This window comes from Camelina sativa, chromosome 5, assembly GCF_030686135.1.
Source record: "Camelina sativa cultivar CO46 ecotype springtype chromosome 5, ASM3068613v1".
NCBI lineage: Eukaryota > Viridiplantae > Streptophyta > Magnoliopsida > Brassicales > Brassicaceae > Camelina > Camelina sativa.
This window is the reverse complement of record NC_141884.1, coordinates 6,339,779-6,358,843: the sequence shown is the minus strand read 5'-3', so window position 1 is coordinate 6,358,843 and position 19,065 is coordinate 6,339,779. Positions and strand designations below refer to the sequence as shown.

At 34.9% G+C, this 19,065-nt stretch overlaps 3 protein-coding genes across 5 annotated transcripts; all 3 read right to left on the bottom strand.

Annotated features, from left to right (window-relative positions):
* Positions 1-1,180: 1,180 nt before the first annotated feature.
* On the bottom strand, positions 1,181-3,037 carry LOC104785850 (putative pectinesterase 15). The gene is made up of 5 exons (XM_010511140.2): positions 2,640-3,037; positions 2,322-2,493; positions 2,020-2,226; positions 1,692-1,945; positions 1,181-1,593 (listed from the first exon to the last, which is right to left on the bottom strand). Exons 1-5 carry the CDS (start codon positions 2,987-2,989, stop codon positions 1,383-1,385), a joined length of 1,194 nt encoding a protein of 397 aa, XP_010509442.2. The 5' UTR covers positions 2,990-3,037; the 3' UTR covers positions 1,181-1,382.
* Positions 3,038-7,727: 4,690 nt separating this feature from the next.
* Positions 7,728-11,564, bottom strand: LOC104788957 (putative pectinesterase 15). Its single transcript, XM_087512207.1, has 5 exons — positions 11,536-11,564; positions 10,338-10,484; positions 9,873-10,047; positions 8,254-8,711; positions 7,728-7,932 (listed from the first exon to the last, which is right to left on the bottom strand). Exons 1-5 carry the CDS (start codon positions 11,562-11,564, stop codon positions 7,728-7,730), a joined length of 1,014 nt encoding a protein of 337 aa, XP_087368333.1.
* LOC104785849 (increased DNA methylation 1-like) lies at positions 11,397-17,988 on the bottom strand. 3 transcript variants are annotated; one of them, XR_015598432.1, is made up of 21 exons: positions 17,669-17,988; positions 16,643-17,556; positions 16,486-16,563; positions 16,173-16,377; positions 15,918-16,077; positions 15,680-15,754; positions 15,382-15,471; positions 15,196-15,285; positions 15,021-15,102; positions 14,876-14,935; positions 14,754-14,806; positions 14,508-14,674; positions 13,965-14,184; positions 13,580-13,637; positions 13,427-13,483; positions 13,059-13,325; positions 12,460-12,524; positions 12,300-12,356; positions 12,113-12,206; positions 11,866-12,006; positions 11,397-11,770 (listed from the first exon to the last, which is right to left on the bottom strand). XR_015598432.1 is itself a non-coding variant. In XM_087513207.1 (21 exons), the coding sequence occupies exons 2-21, from the start codon at positions 17,510-17,512 to the stop codon at positions 11,594-11,596; spliced, it is 3,045 nt and encodes a 1,014-aa protein (XP_087369333.1). In that variant the 5' UTR covers positions 17,513-17,556; positions 17,669-17,988; the 3' UTR covers positions 11,397-11,593. The 3 variants fall into 3 exon arrangements, 2 of the variants coding, with proteins under 2 accessions (XP_087369333.1, XP_087369334.1); XM_087513207.1 differs by having other exon boundaries at positions 13,059-13,304; XM_087513208.1 differs by having other exon boundaries at positions 13,059-13,304; positions 15,914-16,077; positions 17,669-17,970.
* Positions 17,989-19,065: the final 1,077 nt, after the last annotated feature.

The following is a 19,065-nucleotide window of genomic DNA, read 5'->3' as shown; positions in this document are numbered from 1 at the left end:
ACAAAAACTAGTGCAGAGCGAGAGATAGGTGTAATTGCACAGATATATGTAGAGATAAGAGAAATGATTATGGTAATGATTATTATCATGATCAGGAGTTTAGAATTGATGAAACACAGAGAGAAGAAGTTTAAGGTGAAACGAGAGAGATGGAAGGTAAGTGAAGTGCATTACTCCATTACTTCATTACCATTTACGTATGCTAATCCAAAAATTGCCTCTCAAACATAGTTTGGAGCCTTGTGGTTTGTTTTGTATAATAATCCAAACAAAAACATTCTTCATTCTTCTTTGTAAGAAATGTGAACCTAATACGTAACAAAAAAAAAAGAGCTCCGCATCTACAAAATTTACACAAGTTTCTGTTGTAAGAACTCATTTAAAACCTCCTAAACCCTTCACTCTTTAATCCATCTTTAACCAAATACATGACTTGCTTTACCTCAACACAAAGGATGAACATACAACTCATTGGGTAACCATGTAGCAAGTAATTTTTTATTACTTTTAAAAATTACTTTTAATAAGCTCATACCAAAAAAGTAATACATAATAACACCATTGCTACATGGTTAATAATAATTACTTTTTTTTTTGGTGTGATGGTTTATAATAATTACTTTTAACCATCACACCATTGCCCATTTAATCTCGTTTTTAATTAGTTTATTCTTCTAATAAAAAAACTATATATCTATGTATCAGTGACATTTCCTTGTGAAAAGTGTGCATGTCTCTTCGAATATATATTTGGTTTTAACTTTAGAGTATAAAATAATTTTGTTAGTTATTTTAGTTCTGAAAAGTGTGACAAAAAATTGAAAATATATATTAATCTACCGCGCTACCTTTTTATATATCAAATTGATATTGGTCATATAAACACGTCAGGGCTCTTCATTTGTGGTTGTTTTTAATTTTTGGGTTTGCCTTTGTTTGGCTTTCTTAAGGTGGGTGATTTGTGAAAGCCTCTTATGAATCTACGTATTTGTTAGATTATATAGCATATTCTTTATTCTAACATGTTTCACCATTTGTTTGTGATGTCATGACTATATAATTTCCTTTTCATTCGATGAAATTAATTTGCATCTGGATACTTACAGCAAATCAGTACCAGATTTCCTCTATTCTTCTTAAATTCACAAATCACTTAGAAATTTTATTTAAAAACGAGAGCTAATTCAACACATGGTTATTCATTTTGATGGGTTTGTCTGAAGATGTTATGCTTGAATGATATCTAGTTGAACACCTCGACCTCAAGTTACATAAATATATGATCTTCATCACAACTCATATCTCAATGTGTGACTAACAGAATATATATATGTATCTAGATATCTTAATGGTTTTTTTTCCCTATGCATCTTTTATAAACGTTAGTAAAACCCAATAAGATCGTCTCTAATATCCTTAGATGTAAGGTCAGAGAGTTTGTTGGTGTGATCATTAAGCCATTGATCACCATTTATAAAAGAAAGATCTATGAAAGAAGATGCTTCAGAGTCTGTGAGTTGTTTCCCAAACGAAACCCTCTCTTTGTAATTTGCTCCGGGTCCATAGCACTTATGCTCACCAAAAGTCACTGTCCTGAAAAATAAATCCATTTAAGATACACTTAATATTCTTTTTGTATACAGTATATAGTTTGAAACGTGTATGTAAAAGACAAAACCCTCTCTTTGTACTTTTGTTTGGCTGGGTCGCCCCAGTCATTCCATCCTTCTCGAGTGATGATTCCAGACATGTAAGTATTTGAGAACACGACGGTAGCGTAGGCTCCCCAAGCTCGTCCAAGCAACACTTCCCCACTTCCATCTATCTTACAATTCACAAAAGAGAATCCTGATTCTTCATCTTTTGATTGTCTTCCCTGAGCCGTGATTGATCCGGTAACTCCAGCAGATGCATTCCCCTTTGCTATTGAATTAATTGTACAATCCTGCTTGCATGCGGTTTTAGAGTATTATAGTCACGTTTTGAAAATGTCATGAATGTGTTATTTTTAATTGTAACCTGGTAAAGTGATCTTCCATTTCCAAATATGAAATCTATGGAGCCTTGAATGAAGCAATCTTTGAAGAAGTGTCTTCCCTTATCATCTAGAAGCGTGTCTTGAGCCCCGTAGAAACCACACCCATAAAAGGCAGCTTGGTCCCCTTCAATCCTTAGAGCTACCGCTTGTCCATCAGCTTCACCAGGATCCGGTTCTGGCGCAATATTCTTCGTCCATTTAAAACATACACACATGAGAACTCATATCGCCAAATATGTTAGATAATTAGGTTTTGTTGTTGTGATCTCGATGTCCTTCTTACCTTGAAACTGATGTTGTAAGCTGTGAAGTTAGCTGCAAACACTACAAAGGAGAAGCTATCAGCAGTGCTTCCTGCGGATTTTGCTGTGTCATTCCATTCGATGGATGTGTTTTGATATCCTCTTCCTTGAAGAACAAGATTTGTCTTGTTTTCATTAACCGTAACTTTTTCCCTGTTGCTTACATCGAACGTTAACTCAAACGTTACTAAATATATATCATATTACATAGATCATATATATATATATACATATATGGAAGAATCATTGATCAATAGAGATAGGAGAAAAAGAAAAGAGGTTGGAGTTGAAGATAGGACCTATAAGAACCCGAATTGACGATGATGAGAGTCTTGGAAGGGCTTAAATCAGGGACAGCATCAATGGCACTTTGAACATTGCTGAAGTTACCACACCCATGCAAATCAACAATCAACACAAGAGAAGTCTGGTATTGGTGTGTAAGCCTTGAAGTCCATTTCTCACAACGTTTTATTGGCTCATGGTGGTGTCTGTATCCAAAGAATGTTGAATGTATTGTTAATGCTCCGAGTTGGGAATTGGTTATGATAGTTGTAGCAATAGAAGATAGAGAGGAATGCAATGGAATTGCGTAGAGAGCAAGAATGAAAAATGCTATTAGGGTAGTTAAAACCGGTTTAATGGGCATGGTTAAGAGAACCGGGTTTATTGTGTCTCTACTCAACTAATTAAAAGTAAAAAGGGGGCAAAATGTTGTTTGGTATTTATATTAAGATGTGTGGAGATGTGTGAGGAAGAGTGGCGTGGGAGTAAAGTGAAGGATATGGGTTTCGAAGACATTGTGATACTTTTTTCTTTGTAAATCAGATACGTTTGGTGATTCAACATTTCTTTTTTAATATCAAACATCCAATGGCATTTCTGAATTACAATTTTATATCTTTCCGTCTTTTTTTGTTAAAGGATTTATTTTTATTATTTTAAGGAAAACCAAATCTTTAACGTTTGATGTAGATGAAATATGAAAATTAATTGTTGCATAAATCTTCATCTATTCTGAAATATTGTCGTCAAACTATTAGAAGAAAATGTTAACAATGATAAAATAAGTTTTTTGAGAGACATTTTCAATCAGTTAGAGAGAGACTCAATAATGGAATAAGATGATGATCAACAGATTTTTACAAATATCAGAGTGTTGTTTTTTCTTCTTGGTTTTATGGGTTCATGAAGAGGATCGAAATATTTAGAGAAAAAAAAAGAGAATCGAAATCTCGTTTTCTTTTTTTCTAGATACAAGTACAATTGCAAAGTTTGTTTTGCAAGACTTTTAAAGCTCATAGTATATGAAACTTTTCATAGAGACATTTATATATTTTTTTTTTTGTGTAATAGTACGAAAAATAGTAGGAAACACGGCTATCTATCTAAAATGGTAAAACTTAAAATTATAATGAAATCTAGCCAAAAATATACTATAAAATTCATGTAACGGTATACAAGTTTTGTAAATTTTATATAGAAATGGGTATACATTGTTGGAAATTAAATGATTCTAAAGGAGTTGTTGGGATCATAAGAAATAATTTTTAACTCATCCGACAGCCAAGCGAGTTGGGGGTACACGCCAAGATGGTGGCTAATGATGCTTAATAAAACCATTACGAAAGCAACTTACTATATTTTTATAGTTTTGATTTGATTCATAAAATTGTTAGTGTTTTCGTTGTTGGTGGAATTTTGATAAAAAATGATATCATACGAGCAAAATTTGATATAATCCAAACATAAACAGTTAAAATAAAAGATATTTGGGAACAAGAGAGCTAAAATAGTAAAATGTAACAAGAAAGAGCTTGCAACTACACAAAATATTTACACAAGTCTATTGTAAGACCTCCTTTAAATCCTAAGCCCTTCACTCTTTAACCAAAATACATACATGACTTGCTTTACCTCAGCACAAAGGATGAACATACAACTCATTGGGTTGTCGCACTGTATAAATTAGCAACATAAATAGCCAAATCAATGCCCCCGTAGTCTAATCCTTGCATAGTCTTCCTAAACAAAACATGCACTTGTGATTGTTATTGATAGAAATTGAAAGTGTTATAAGGATCAAAGTAAGGCTACTTGCATCAGGCTTTGAGAAAATTCCTCACCCATAAACCATTCTCGGAACTTATGGAGGGAAATTTTTACATATATTCATAAAATTTCTTTTAAAATTGCACAATAAATTTTCCAGAAGAGGGTACTTATTAATTATATATGGTTATGTCTTACTTTTGGTTCAACTTGTAGGCATAGAAACAGATATATATGTGCATACTAACCAAACCAAGATCATAATATATACACATGATTCAAGTTTTAAGTTACCCTGCCCCATAACTTGCCGGCCAAGATTCAATGGAAAGAGAATCAGCCATGAGCTAAACCAATTTTTCCTTTGCCGAACAGTACTAATCATCTAATTGAAACAAAATAATTTCTATCACATAAAGTTGTAATTCTAAATTTCGAACTGCAGAGGCACTTACATGGAAAAATGGCTAGTGCCTGAGACAGTAACATGCAGCTTTCAGGAGAAGTAACTCTGCCGCTGATCAGTCTCCATCTGATTTCAATATCACTGATGGAATCTACATTAGTTCTCTCTCGATCGCTTCATCTGTATTATTCCCAAAGAAGAATCTGAAAGCTTCTCCGCACAATTAAGAAGTAAAGTAACCTTTGTAATGTGAAGCAAACCAATTTCCTTAAGGTAATCCCTGTCAGAAAATCATATACAAATTGGACAGACAAAGATACAAAACGCAGCTACCACATCAAAACCTGTGATTAAAAGACACTTCAACATAGACCTGATGGTCCATTAAAACAGGCAATACTTTTTAAGAGACCTAGCGGTTTTCTCAAACAAGTAAAATTAAGATACTTTTGATTGTCTCAGTACAGGTGAACCTTTCAGGACAGAGTTGTAAAAGCAATATTAAGCAAAAACCACAACGACACATAAAGAGGAAGGATTAAGTCTCAGTCAGAATGGTGATGAATTTTTATCTAATGGAAAAATATGGGAAAAGAGTAAAATAGAAAAGAAAAGTTACTGAAGAAAAAAATATGTACTCAACTAACATTTTAGAGTTTTTTTTGTTTCTTAAAAAAAAAAAATTATGTGACTTTACTAATTCGTTATCATGTGTGATACTGATATGTATCCCAAATTGTATGATCTTAAGGGATTCATACATATATAGCCTTGTACTGTTTAATTCTTTATTTTAAATTAATGCACCAAATTATGGATCAATTATAATTAATGATGGATTCTGTCCTTAATAATTTCCAATATATATATGTATCTGCAACTCCAAGCGTCAACGACATTTATTTGATCGAAGAAAGTTGTATCAGTAGAGAAAAATCAACTAAAGATGGGTCGTAACAGTTTGGCTATCATTCTCATTATCGTCTCTCTTTTCGGACTCCACCAATGTAAGAAGTGATTCAAATCCTTTTTTCTTCAAACCCCATGAATTCAATTCATTGTTGCAACATGATAAAACTTTTGACCTAATGCTTGTAGGTCAAGACGAAGATCCCGATCATCCAAAGGGAATAGAGAGATGCTTTCAACACTTTATGGGAGAGCCATGGCAACTCGAGTTTTTGTGTTGCATCGAAGATATTACCGTTTGCTTCCCTTTCACCGAACCAGAAAATTGCCTCAAGCAATGTCCCCCGCTACGAAAAGGTGAAGCACCGTCTCCTTCACCTGGTGCAGCACTGCCCCCTCTATGAATGCTCAATGATTAAGCTCCCTAGTCTTTTTATATATTAAGTACTCTCCTGACCCACATGAGAGGTCTATTACAATGTCATCAATAAGTCAATAATGCCAAACTCAATTTTGCTTGCTTCTCTGTTCTGTTCTATGTTCTGTTTTCTTATTGATTCCCAGTTTGGTTTTCTTCTGATATGATTCGTTTCCGGGAGTTTCGGTTAATATTGATGGTGTTATACAACATGTACGATGAGAACGATGAGGTCATGGGCAACGAAAATATAAGAGAAGATGTTTTTTTTTTTTTGTGTTGCTGTTCCTAGAGTTCTGAATGAGGATCACACCGAGACCGAGGTGAAGCTAAAGCGTGTTGTAGAAGTAAGTTAAGAAAAGGGTGATTCACAGTCATGAGAATGGAGGTGAGAGTACATTTTGGTCATGTAGAGATGATGCAATGCGTAAGGAAAACAATGAACATCAAGATTAAAAACTGGTGTATATGCAACAGAGAAAAAATGATGGAAACACAATGCATGCAATAGATATAAGGCATCGTTGCTTAAATGTTGCGTACATTGAATCACCTGACCTGATTCTATTCAATGTTTTCAGTTGAATCAGAAGTTCACAATGGCTTACAGTTGATTAGAAATAACTCCTTTAGGCTATCCTTTTGGCAAATCATATCTTGAATCCAAACTCTTGGTATTCTGACTCTTCTCTGGTGTTTGCATGAGTGGAGATGAGACCATCGAGCCAGTTTCCACAGGAAACTACACTCCCTAATGTAAAGGTTCTGTTTTCAGACTGCAGAAAACAGCAAAGGCAAGTCTATTTGTTTTTCTTTCTGAATAGAAAAACTGTAAATCACGAGTAACACCAGTCACTTACTCACCTATGTGCAGAGCGTTGATGAAAAACATAGATGAACGAGCTTCAAGGAGAGAAGTTTGATAGAGAGTTACTTACAAGTTACAACTGGAAGCAACCTCCTCCAATCCTCGTGTGCATTTGTTCAGGGCCTCACTCGCTCATGCTTTCTTTATTTGATTTAGTGATGATATGGATAGAAATCATGTCTTTACGAACAGATTACACGCACATGGGTACTTTGGTTGACAAGAATGGGCAATTGGAGAAGTTTGGTAATTATAAGTACATAAGAATGCATAAGAACTTTGATAGACAAGAATGTGTTATAGCAAGCATTGATGGTTAGTTAAGTACACAAAAATGCATTGCTTTGTCTCTATATCATCTCTTACTATGGGTTGTAACTAATTGTACACATGCTTGCTGTCTATGCTCATTGTTATATCCCTTTACAAACAATGGAACATCCACTGATGCATATGGTTCCCTCAATGACCATTCGTTGTAGAAATACAAAGAGTGGAACTGTCCTGATCTAATTAGCGTACGTTAGAAATGACTATGAACCAAGATATAACCAAGATGTGGAATATAATAATTAGATGTTCTGCTTAATATCATTTCCAAACAAGCAACTGATCCTTCATGTCTTAATTTTAATCTAAGAACAACATTTATATGAAATAAACTGATCCCTTCATGCGTGAATTAGCAACAGAAACTGGTCTATGCATATATGCATTAGAATCCTTACATACTATCAGTAAGAACTGACAAGATCTTCTTCAAGTTCTTCATTGTGAAGCTCAGCTGGTGTAGTTCCATTCAGCCACTGATCTCCATCAATGTAAGATATGTCTGTGAATGGAGATGCTTCTGAATCTGTTAGTTGTTTCCCATACGAAACTCTTTCCTTGTAATAAGCTCCTTCTCCATAACATCTATACTCACCAAAAGTCACAGTCCTGGAAAAAGAAGAGAGGAAACGATAAGGAAAAATCAAAAGCAGAGGAAAGATGTTTCGGAAGACATTCTTTGACAATGGAACCTGAGGAAGAAGGCATATTTCATTCAAGTAGGTCTTGTTCTAGCGTGTAATAGCCTTGACTTACAAGTGCAGCATGATAAATTTCCACATTTCTCCACAATTACCATAGTCATTGAAATCATATATGCAAATGTATTTCACACAAGAAAATAAAAGCAAACTAGAATAGCAATCCTACGAGATATTTGTGTAGCAGCAAGCAGCAACCAAGGTAAACTAGATTGTAACAGCAACTTACTTGTCTCTGGTTTGATTTCCAAAGTCATTCCATCCATCAGGAGAGATGACTTTGGACATGGAAGTCTTAGAGAAGACAACAGTGGCATAGGCTTTCCATGCCCTCCCTAGCCACACCTTGCCACTTCCATCAATCTTGCAGTTCACAAAAGAGAAGCCTGTTCGTTGATCTTTTGATTCCCTTCCATGAGCTGTAATCATTCCACTAATCCCTGAGGTGGTCTCTTTTGCAATGGATCTGATCACACATTCCTCGTACAATGATAGGCCATTGCCAAAGATGAAATCGACGGATCCTTGGATGAAACATTGTTTGAAGAAATGTCTTCCTCGATTATCATAGAGCGTTTCTTGTGCACCATAGAAGCCACAACCGTAAAACGCAGCTTGATCTCCTTCAATCCTTACAGCTACGGCCTGTGCACCTTCAACACCCGGTTCTGGTTCTGGGGCGAAATTCTTCCTCCCATCAAATTACAAACGAATTAGGTTATTAAGACAATGTTACAAGGATATATATGAGAACACATAACATTATAGACGAATAAGGTTCTTAAGACAATGGTCCTTATAGAAACAGAGGAAGATATAACAAAGATGAAGAAGTTAACAGAGAACGATTACAAAGCTTAACATGCTAAGAGCCATTAATTACAAAGTTATGTGAGATATCTCAATCACTAAAGTTAACTACTTGGTTGAATACCTAAACATGTGAGATAATATACGCTAAGAAAAGTTATAAGTTTACCAATAGTTATATATGATAACCCATAACATTACAGACGAATTAGGTTCTTAAGACAATCCCCTTTATAATAAAACGGAAGTACACAACATTGTTTTGGTAGACTTTATAATTTTAATAAATGGTTACAAATAGGTTATACATATATTATAAATTAATCCATATATTAATTGTAACAAATAAAATCTTAATTGTAACAGAAAATCTTAAACGGGTTATTCCAAATTGATAGTTCATGGATATTTCAAACTTTATTTCGGAAGATCACGTATATGGTTCCAAATATCTAGAATCACAATATTACCATTTTATTTTCCACATATTTTATTGATAAACCACATCAATAAAAAAATTATTAAAGGGATAAAAATATACTCTCAATCATAAAAAATAATCAAATCTCGCTAATTTAACAAGATTAATCGTGATCTTCGGGATCGTATTCAGAAATTAAAAATTAAACATTAATGCTAGATTAGGACCGTGTTAGAGCACGGGTTAAAATTCATTTTATTTATATTATAATTTTCGAATAAAATATAATTTATATGATTGATTTTAAAAGTTTTTAAGGTCCTAATCTAGCATTAATCATGATCTTTAGAATCATATTTTATTCTAAAATTATAATATAAATAAAAGGAATTTCAACCCGTGCTCTAGCACGGGTCCTAATCTAGTAAAGTTATATAACATGATATTTACGAACTCATAACATATACAAAACTAGGTTCTTAAGACAATGGTTATAAGTTTCCCATGAGTTAACTATACGAATTAGGTTCTTAAGACAATGGTTATAACGTGATATATAAAAGAACTCATAACAGATTAAAAAACTAGGTTCTATAAGTGAGATCTTGATAGTTTACCTTGAAACTTATATTATAAGCCACAAAATTATCTGCAAAAATAGCAAAAGTGTAGCTATTTGCCGTGCCTCCTGATGAGTACTGAGCAGTATCATTCCATTCAATGATTGTTCTTTCATATCCTCTCCCTTGCATCAAAATGTTTGCCTTCTTTTTACTAACTTGAACTTTTTCTCTGTTTTTTCATGAAAGCATACATCATGAAAGCATACATCACAAAAGTATAGTTGCTTATCAGTGACTATTTCTCACAAATTATTTTTTGTATCTAGTGGTGTCACTAATTATTATAAATTACTACAATTTTGCTACTAAAATTTTAATTTAATTTTTTGTAACTAATTAGTAACTAATCGTCGCAAAAATTAGCTACAAAAAAATAATGTGACAAATTCCGAAGCTATATCTTCCAATCTTTGTAGTGAAAGAACTTAAAGAACATAGGTTTTAAGGTTGAATAACAACCTGTAAACTCCTGAGTTGATGATAATGAGGGTCCTTGAAAGGCTTGAATCAGGTACAGCATCAATAGCCTTCTGGACTTTGGTGAAGTTACCAAGACCATTCAAATCAACAATGAACACAAGAGAGTGGAGGCATCCTTCGGTGTTTCTTGTTGTAGGAAAAGAAGACTAAGATGGAGACACAGAGAGAGAGATTGTGGTGAGAAGAACAATGAGAATTGTTATCATTTTCTTGTTTGACATAATGATTCAGAGAGATTAGCCGGTTCAAAAGAGAAGTGTGTAGCTGTGAGGAAAAAGTTTGAGAGTTAAATGTTTTTTCTTCTTATGCAGTAATGTAATTTACTTATGCTGTGAGGAAGAAGTTTGAGAGTTAATCATACATACATTCCTAATATAATGATAGCCAATTGCCAAAAATAAAATCGACTAAGCCTTGGATGAACACTTTAACATGTATGTAGATATTTGAATAAATTTGCTTTCATAATAATAATTTTGGTATATATTTGAATAAAAATGATATCACTAAGAGCATAATTTGAATAGAAAGTAACGATCTTGATATTAGCCAAATACAAACATTCTTCACTGTAAGAAATTGCACAAAAAATGCTTAACATTTGCTTAAAACATATTTAAAATATGAAAAAGTACCAAGTCATGCATAATAGAGCTTGTTAGATAGATAATTTTCTCTATTATTTATTAAAAAAAATATAAAACAATAAAATATAAATTATTTCATTAAATTTTTAAACTGTTGTGCATATGATTTATCTTAATAAAATTTGAACTAATTATGAAAAGACATGTATGTAATTCTAAGTGTGAGAGGTTAGAATTTTAACCCTTTTTCTTAAGAAATATATATTTTTTTATCATTTTAAAATGCTCTAAGTCTATTAAATCTTGAAATTAGTTTTTTACATATTTCAAGTATCGCCCTCAAGAGTAAACACTATTTTTCAACTGAAGACTGGATCCCACTATAAATTTGCTTTCATAATAATAATTTTGGTAGATATTTGAATAAATATGATATCACAAGAGCATAATCTGTAAAGAAAGTAACGATCATGATATATCCAAACAAAAACATTCTTCTTTGTAAGAAATGTGAACCTAATATGTAACCAAAAAACAGCTCCGCATCTACAAAATTTACACAGATTTTGTTGTAAGAACTAATTAAAAACCTCCTAAACCCTTCACTCTTCAAATCCATCTTTAACCAAATACATGACTTGATTTACCTCAACACAAAGGATGTACATACAACTCATTGGGTTGTTTCAAATCAAAATTTTCTTCTAAAGATACACCGGTTTCGATCTTATTGTCAACGACTTGGTGCGAGTGCACTGGTTTCTGCAGCATGGATGATCCTTTGAACCTCACCATTTGGTAGCACGTCTTTATGTACTTGCTGAGCTGTAGCAATGAAGGGTTTAATTGTTATGAGATTATCTTAGAATAAATTTTAAAAACTACACAATTCACAAGCGTGTCAAAAACTATCGTTTTACCTGTTCAGGTACAAGTTTTCTGAACCCAAATTTGTTCATCCATAAGGACTCTGCCTCTTCAGCTGCTGGAACCACGATGCTTTCAACATTAAGGAATGAGAGTAGCTTCTCAATGCAGGAAAAGAGCAATTGAAAGTAGCCCTGTTTTGTACAATACCCCATCGGTTAAGGAAGGAACCTCTGAAGTCAATCAGGAAACAGCCTTTCGCTTCTAGATATAGTTTTTAAAGAGCAAAGAAGACATTACCTTCTCTCGGCTGCACATGCGTGTTGCAACTAATGGAAGTTCTGCAACCTCTCGGCCAAATACTCGTAGTAGTCCAGCAGTAACAACAGTCGCACTGTGTAAATTAGCAGCAGAAAAAACGAAATCAATGCCTAACCGCAGTATCAATATGGCTTCTTGTTAGGTAGCGACAGGGAAAATATCTTACTTAACAGTCAAAACAGCACAGCAGATTCCCCCGTAGTCTTGTCCTTGCATAGTCTTCCTAAACAAAACATGCACTTGTGATTGTTATCGATAGTATTTGAAAGTGTTATAAGGATCAAAGTCAAGCTACTTGAAGCAGGCATAGATGGAAAAGTCCTCACCCATAAACCATTCTCGGAATAAGATTGCGTCCAGAAATTGGATCAACTATAGGATCAAAGCAATCCTGTAAGAAAGACACGCACAAACTTAGGACACGATGGTAGAGTTTAGCAAATTCCTATCGGTTAGAGTGGCCATATATTCATATGCTTCAATTAAAAGTGCAGAGGGATATAAATCTTGCGCAATAAGTTTCTGCATTTCGATACTATACAAATTCTCCAGAAGAGGGTACTTTTTATTCATGGTAATGCCTTACTTTGGTTCAACTTGTAGGCACAAAAATAGATATATATGTACATACTAACCAAATCAAGATGATAATTTAGTTCATATATATACAAGATTCAAATTTTAATTTACTATACACTACGGGTAATGTAAACCTATGCAACCTTCCTTGGGTACTGTGTAGTATGCACAGCCTTTGCGAGTTACCCTGCCCCATAACTTTCCGGCCAAGATTAAATGGAAAGAGAGTCAGCCATGACCTAAACCAATTCGTCCTTTAACTTTTAACTACTAATTATCTAATCGAAACAAAAAGTGGCCATCACAGAGTTCTAGTTCTAAACATTCGAACAGTAGAGGCACTTACATGAAAAATAGCCAATGCCTGAGACAGTAACATTCGGCTCTCTGGAGAAGTAACTCTGCCGCTGATCAGCCTCCATCTGATGTCAAGATTATTGATGGAACCTACATTAGTACTCCCTTGTTTTGTCCGTATTATTCCCAAAGAAGAATCTGAAAGCTTCTCGGCCCCACCAAGGAGTAACTTTTGTAATGTGGAGTTGATCCTCGTACAGTCCATGGAGCAAAACCAATTTCCTTTAGGTAATTCCTGTCAGAATATCATATTACCCTGTGTAAGCTGAAATCAGGGCAGACAATCTAAATATAATGATCGAATCTGTGAACAAACGCAGAAGATTGTAAGCTGGGGTTGAAGCTATATGTGGTCACCTTTAAATCCACAATATTCTGACTACTCAAACATCCAATGTGGTACTCCTTTTCGCACTGTTGCAAAAATAGAGAGAGTAAAAGTGGTAACTAGTTTGATATGAAATTTACAGAGTAATTTAATTCAAGATCTCATTTCGATTGAGAAAGTACCTGATCACATATTATGATTGTCCGGGGCCCAAATCCTGATCTACAAAAATCAGAACCACTGAAAAAAAAATATTTTATTAGCTAAGATTGTGAAAATAAATACTTATTTAGTTTTATCTAATCTACCATTGGCCAGACAAATACAAAACGCAGTTATCACATCAAAACCGGTGCTTTTAAAACACTATAACAAAGACCTAATGGTCCACTAGAACAGGTAATTATTATAAGAAGCCTAGCAGTCTTCTGAAACAAGTGATTTAAGATAGACCTGATCGTCTCAGTACAGGTGAGACCCATGAACCTTTCAGGACAGAGTTGTCAAACAATTTTTAGGTATACAACACATAAAGAAGAAGTATTTCGACTCAATCAGAATGATTACCTGCATAAGACACACCCATTTATTTCAACTTCCAGGTTCTTGACGACGCGAATGCATCGTCCAGCTAACTGATCAACAGGGTCAAGAGGATCAACTCCTTCTACTTGCCCAACTGCAGAAGAATTACCAATATAGTCTCCAGCAATTTCGCTCTTGGATTTTTTCTCGCAGTATTTGCAATGCCAGTTACCACGAGGTATACTTGGAAGGGAAACGCATTCTACATAGACCAGAAAGATATGTTGAGCAAAAGTGACTGAAACTTCAGGAGAGTTATTGAGAACATAAGAATGCAGCAGACCCTCTTGTTTAAGAGACGTGATCAGAAATGCAGACAAGTGACAAATATGGGAAAGGTTCTCGAAATGATCCTGCTTGTTAATATATACATATCTATTTCTAGCTCAGGATTTTAATCATACAAATTAATTAATCATGCATGTAATAATTTACCAACAAGTGTAAGTATCGAAGTAGAAGCAAAAGTATTCAAGAGATAGAGAAAGAAAATGAAACGATGCTGCAAAATTGATTAAGCTTTACCTATGTGGAACGCTCTTGGGCAGCTATCGCAAAGCAATAGATTTCCACCATCAGCACAAATAACACACAAGTTATCATTTTCATTAGCAGAATATTTCCGACCTTGTGAGAAAGTAGTTGCCCATTCGTGAAGAGATACACCGTTAGATGTATATATATAAAAATAACTGCAACAACAGAGAATAGTCAGACATTAAGGGAATGCAACAAAACCAATATACAAGAGACAAGAGAGCAAGTTCGCACGGTTTTCTACGAGATGCCCAGCCTGCATGAGCTTCGAACAGAGAGGGGCTCACCTGCTCACAAAATACCAAATTAAGAACTAACTGATAAGGCATAATGTTGTTCGTATAATATCCAAATACCTCAGACTTGCAACAGTAACAGAATATTCCAGCGCCCATTTTGTAGCCTCCAACCAATTTCTGCCCATAGTGATAAATGTCTTAAAAGAAAAGGACATGAAGAGGGATATAACAATATAACGACACAATCGATAAGGTAAGTAACCTTTCCACGGGCATAGTATCCTAGTTCAGTTCCATCTGGTAATCCCCCTGTCTCAAACACTAATTTATGCAATCCGTGATCTCTGTATGAAAAAGGATTTAAGTAAAAAAAGTTAATAGACGGTAACCAGCCAGAATAAATGAAATTAAGGTTGCTATAAACAAATGATACCAACTTTTTTGTTAATCTATAACTCCTCTTTTTTGAAGAAACAGAAAAGGACACGCTTGTAAAATCCTCGGAAGTCACAGAATCTTGGGTCCACCTTCAAGAAATACAACGAAGCCAGATGCATCAAAACTAAGACTCTTTATCAGCAGTGTTGATTTGGCTAACATCATCATGAAGTAAAGATACCAACATCTTAAATTTGGATCTGCACTTATTTTGTGAAGAAATATTTGCCGAAGCACTGAGATAAGCCTTCCCAACCAAAGCTTGACGTAATGCCCTGAGATGCAAGGTGATGATTTACAATTTGATAACCAAATCCAAGAAAGTAAGGAGATGCACTAAACATAACATGCCCCAGCGACAACGAAAATTATAAATAAGTCTTATCTTATGGTTTGGAAAAGTGTATTTTTTCATTCCATGGTTGATGAAGATGCACAATACACAACAGCAGGAAAAAAAAAAAGCAACAAAATGGTACCCACTTTTTTGTTATCTTTCGAGTGCTATTTCCAAGTGGTGACATAAATACTGGAGACTGTGACGTGGATTCTGATGGCCTGAAAAGGTAAAACAAGACGGCACAGAATTGAATATTTATACTCATGCATGATGCCCAAAGAAAATATTTTTTCGCTACACAGAAGATGTAAATCTAAACAGAAGAAGAGACTTTCTTGTTACCAACTTTATGAAAACGAGTACATAGAATAGGTTACCAACTTTCTTGTTATCTTCAATCTACTCTTAACCGGAGATGTTATGCATGCATGAGCAATATTTAAAGTCCTTGTAGTAGCAGGGCTGCCCTGAGAAGTTTCTACCTCCAAGCATGACATACACAGAAACCCTCTATGGCCAAGAGAGGATAAAGGGAAGACACCTAGAAAGCACAGGCATTGAAGTTCAATTCTAACCGCAAATCTAGGAAATCGATGAATATTAAAACAAGCTAGAGGAATAAGAAAACAGACCCACCTTTGCATCTTTTACAGGTAAAACATTTTTCTTTAGAAGCACTATTAACAGCGTCAAGAATTGTTGCTTCAAGTGCATGTAGAGGAGTGTTCCTACTAATCTTCAGAACATCTAGCAGGCTCTTACCATTCTCAAAGCAAATGTATTGTGATGCTCGTCTGTATTGTTTAGAAGCATGAATCTCAAATTTGGAAGTTGAAATAACCTACAAAAAATGGGAACTATCTATATATCAGAGTACGTCTGATAGAATAAGTAGAGATCATCGAAGTCAACCTGCATTCTAAGTTGCAGGGTGGAAACACATTCTTACATTAGCCCAATCACATGAGGAACATGAGCACAAAATTCCACCATCTTTAATAATGCCACGGAGACCAAAGGCTTGAGACTGGCACATAAAGAAATCATTTTTTAGATTAAGCTAGAATGAAATGGTCATAAAAGCATACAGAAAAGAATAGCCCAACCTTAACAGTACCCATGTAAACCACCGGCAGACCATCGAGTATACCAGTCTCAAAAAGATCCCTCACAGTTTCTGGCCTCCTTCGGATTAAATTGGACTTGTCCGCCGTACGGCCAGAATGACTCTGTTCACCTAAACCCTCATGGTCAAACTCTGGTTCCGCAAGAACATCTACATCCTTAGGCACCATGCTGTTTACCTTCTTCACTCGTAAAAGTGATTTATAGATCTGTGCTGTACGCTTAAAAGAGCCATGCCTTTTCTCCTTGGAAACACTATAAGATTTTCCCATGGTTCTGACTTTAGTTCGTAGTCCCTTAATCTCAAAATCTAGGCTTCCTTCTGACATAATTTCAACAGGAATCTCTTCTTGCAACAGTTCTACAAAATTGATGTCATCAATTACAACATCGACTAATGAGCTACTGTCAGTCTCAACTACCGGACTTTCAGCCAAGCTGCCATTAAGTAACCTCTCTTCCACAGCAATTTTCCGAGCGGGGCTCTCAACAAACGCACTCTTAATACAAGAGCTCCCACTAACGTTAGTTTCAGATATCGAGTTGCTGTGACACATATCAACTGAGCCATTTGTAGCTCCACCACTTGCTGGTTTCGACTCCTCGAGATGATGATGATTCGACATTCCATTTTCCAAAGGAGTTTCATCTTCTTCGTGAAGCTTGGTGAATTTAGTCTTCCTAGTTCTAGTGTAAACAATAAAACCATTGACCTGAGTCGTTTTAATTCTCTTACAGCTAGTCCTACTCCTATCACCACCTTCCCCACATGAACCACCGTCTACGGCCATCCGCTTAACCAGAGACTGCCAAACCGAACTTACACCGCCGCCTATAGACTCTTCCTTCATTGCAAACGAATCTGCTCTACAACACTATACTCCCCCAATGAAATCTAAACAGAGAAAAAGGAGAAGTACGATTCAGCAATCTAATCGTAATATGCATAAAAGGGTTTAGCTTTTCGAATCTGGTATAGAGAAAGGAAAAAAAAAAACGAAACGAACCTTGAAGAGTCGTAAAACCCAGTTCGATTACGAGACGAATCGAGGGAGATTTCAGGATTTAGAAGTTAACATCCGATTGAATCTCAGTGAAATTAGGGTTCAGGCGAGGTTTTGTAAATGGATCTGTACGAAGAAGAAGATGAAACCCAAATCCTTTGAGAGGTTTGGCTATTAGGATTTTGCAGCCATTGGGAGGAGAAGAACGAACAAGATAGAGAAAGAGAGAGAGAGAGAGAGAGAGAGAGAGAGAGAGAGAGAGAGAGAGAGAGAAAAATGCAGTAAATTCCAGTCTACAAGGCAGTGGCAGATGTCGTAAATATAAACCTTTTTAAGGGTATTTATTTAATTTAAAGTAATAGGGCTCAAGGCCAGATGTTGCAAACGCGAAAATTTGCGTTTTTGTCTCGTTTTGTTCTCTTTCTTCAAAATAACAGCGTTTATGATTTGCGTTTGTATATTTACAGTTTCGCACCTCCATTTTGATCATTAGTTTAGTAATGGACGAATTGTTTGCTTTTTCCAATTTTTTTTTTTTGTGTCAATTTATATTGTACTAGATGAGGACCCGCCCGATGTGCGGATTTCAAGTTTTATAAATTAAATTAAATTAAAAAAATATATATTAAAATTTGTTATTAGTTATTTATAAATTTTATTTTTGTTATAATACACTGATTTATTATATTTATTTACAAATCTTTTATGTACGTCACTATTAAAATTGTATTTTTTTTACACCTAAATATACTCTGTGTTACAAATATATTTTTTATCACCATCTATAAAATGTCTATATGAATACATTAAGCCAACTATTTTACTTTTATTTCTGCATAGTTTTTTAATTATTAAAATTGTTGGCTCAAAAAACATTTTGAATAAAAAATATATTACATAATATACTAATCAATGATATATCATCAAAATATGTATTACCACCATGGAGAAAACCTCAGCTCCACTCTCATCTCTCATCCCTTGCGTGCAACCTCCTCCACCATGGAGAGAACCTTGGCTCTGCCTTCCTCTCTTGGGGAGATAACCTTGTGCCCAACCTTCTCCACCATAGAGAGAACCTGGCTGTGTCATCCTTCTATGTGGAGAGAACATGTTCACGTCTTTTTGCTATCTTAAAATGGCTTGCTCCGACAACCAATGAAAGTAAAAACATTTTTCTAATGTATTCGTGATAGTAACTATGCAGAAGTGAAAGTAAAATAGTTGGATTAATGTGTTTATATATTACATAATATAGTAATCAATGATGTATCATCACAATAATGTATGACCGCCATGGAGAAAATCTCGGCTCCGCCCTCATCCCTTATGGAGAGAACATTGCATCCAACCTGCTCCACCATGGAGAGAACCTTGGCTCCGCCTTCCTCCTTTGGGAG

What these genes read in the sequence shown, in the direction of transcription:
- LOC104785850 (XM_010511140.2), bottom strand. Translation starts at nt 2,989, where the DNA reads ATGCCCATTAAACCGGTTTTAACTACCCTAATAGCATTTTTCATTCTT. An exon ending in CTTACAACATCAGTTTCAAG is followed by an intron (nt 2,227 to 2,321) that starts GTAAGAAGGACA and finishes AAATGGACGAAG; the next exon opens with AATATTGCGCCAGAACCGGA. An exon ending in GGCGACCCAGCCAAACAAAA is followed by an intron (nt 1,594 to 1,691) that starts GTACAAAGAGAG and finishes TTTATTTTTCAG; the next exon opens with GACAGTGACTTTTGGTGAGC.
- LOC104788957 (XM_087512207.1), bottom strand. Translation starts at nt 11,564, where the DNA reads ATGGATTTGAAGAGTGAAGGGTTTAGGAG. An exon ending in AAGAGTGAAGGGTTTAGGAG is followed by an intron (nt 10,485 to 11,535) that starts GTTTTTAATTAG and finishes TCCTACAACAAG; the next exon opens with AAACACCGAAGGATGCCTCC. An exon ending in ATCAACTCAGGAGTTTACAG is followed by an intron (nt 10,048 to 10,337) that starts GTTGTTATTCAA and finishes ATGAAAAAACAG; the next exon opens with AGAAAAAGTTCAAGTTAGTA.
- LOC104785849 (XM_087513207.1), bottom strand. Translation starts at nt 17,512, where the DNA reads ATGAAGGAAGAGTCTATAGGCGGCGGTGTAAGTTCGGTTTGGCAGTCT. An exon ending in AGATTGAAGATAACAAGAAA is followed by an intron (nt 15,755 to 15,917) that starts GTTGGTAACCTA and finishes TTACCTTTTCAG; the next exon opens with GCCATCAGAATCCACGTCAC. An exon ending in ACTCGAAAGATAACAAAAAA is followed by an intron (nt 15,472 to 15,679) that starts GTGGGTACCATT and finishes CTTGCATCTCAG; the next exon opens with GGCATTACGTCAAGCTTTGG.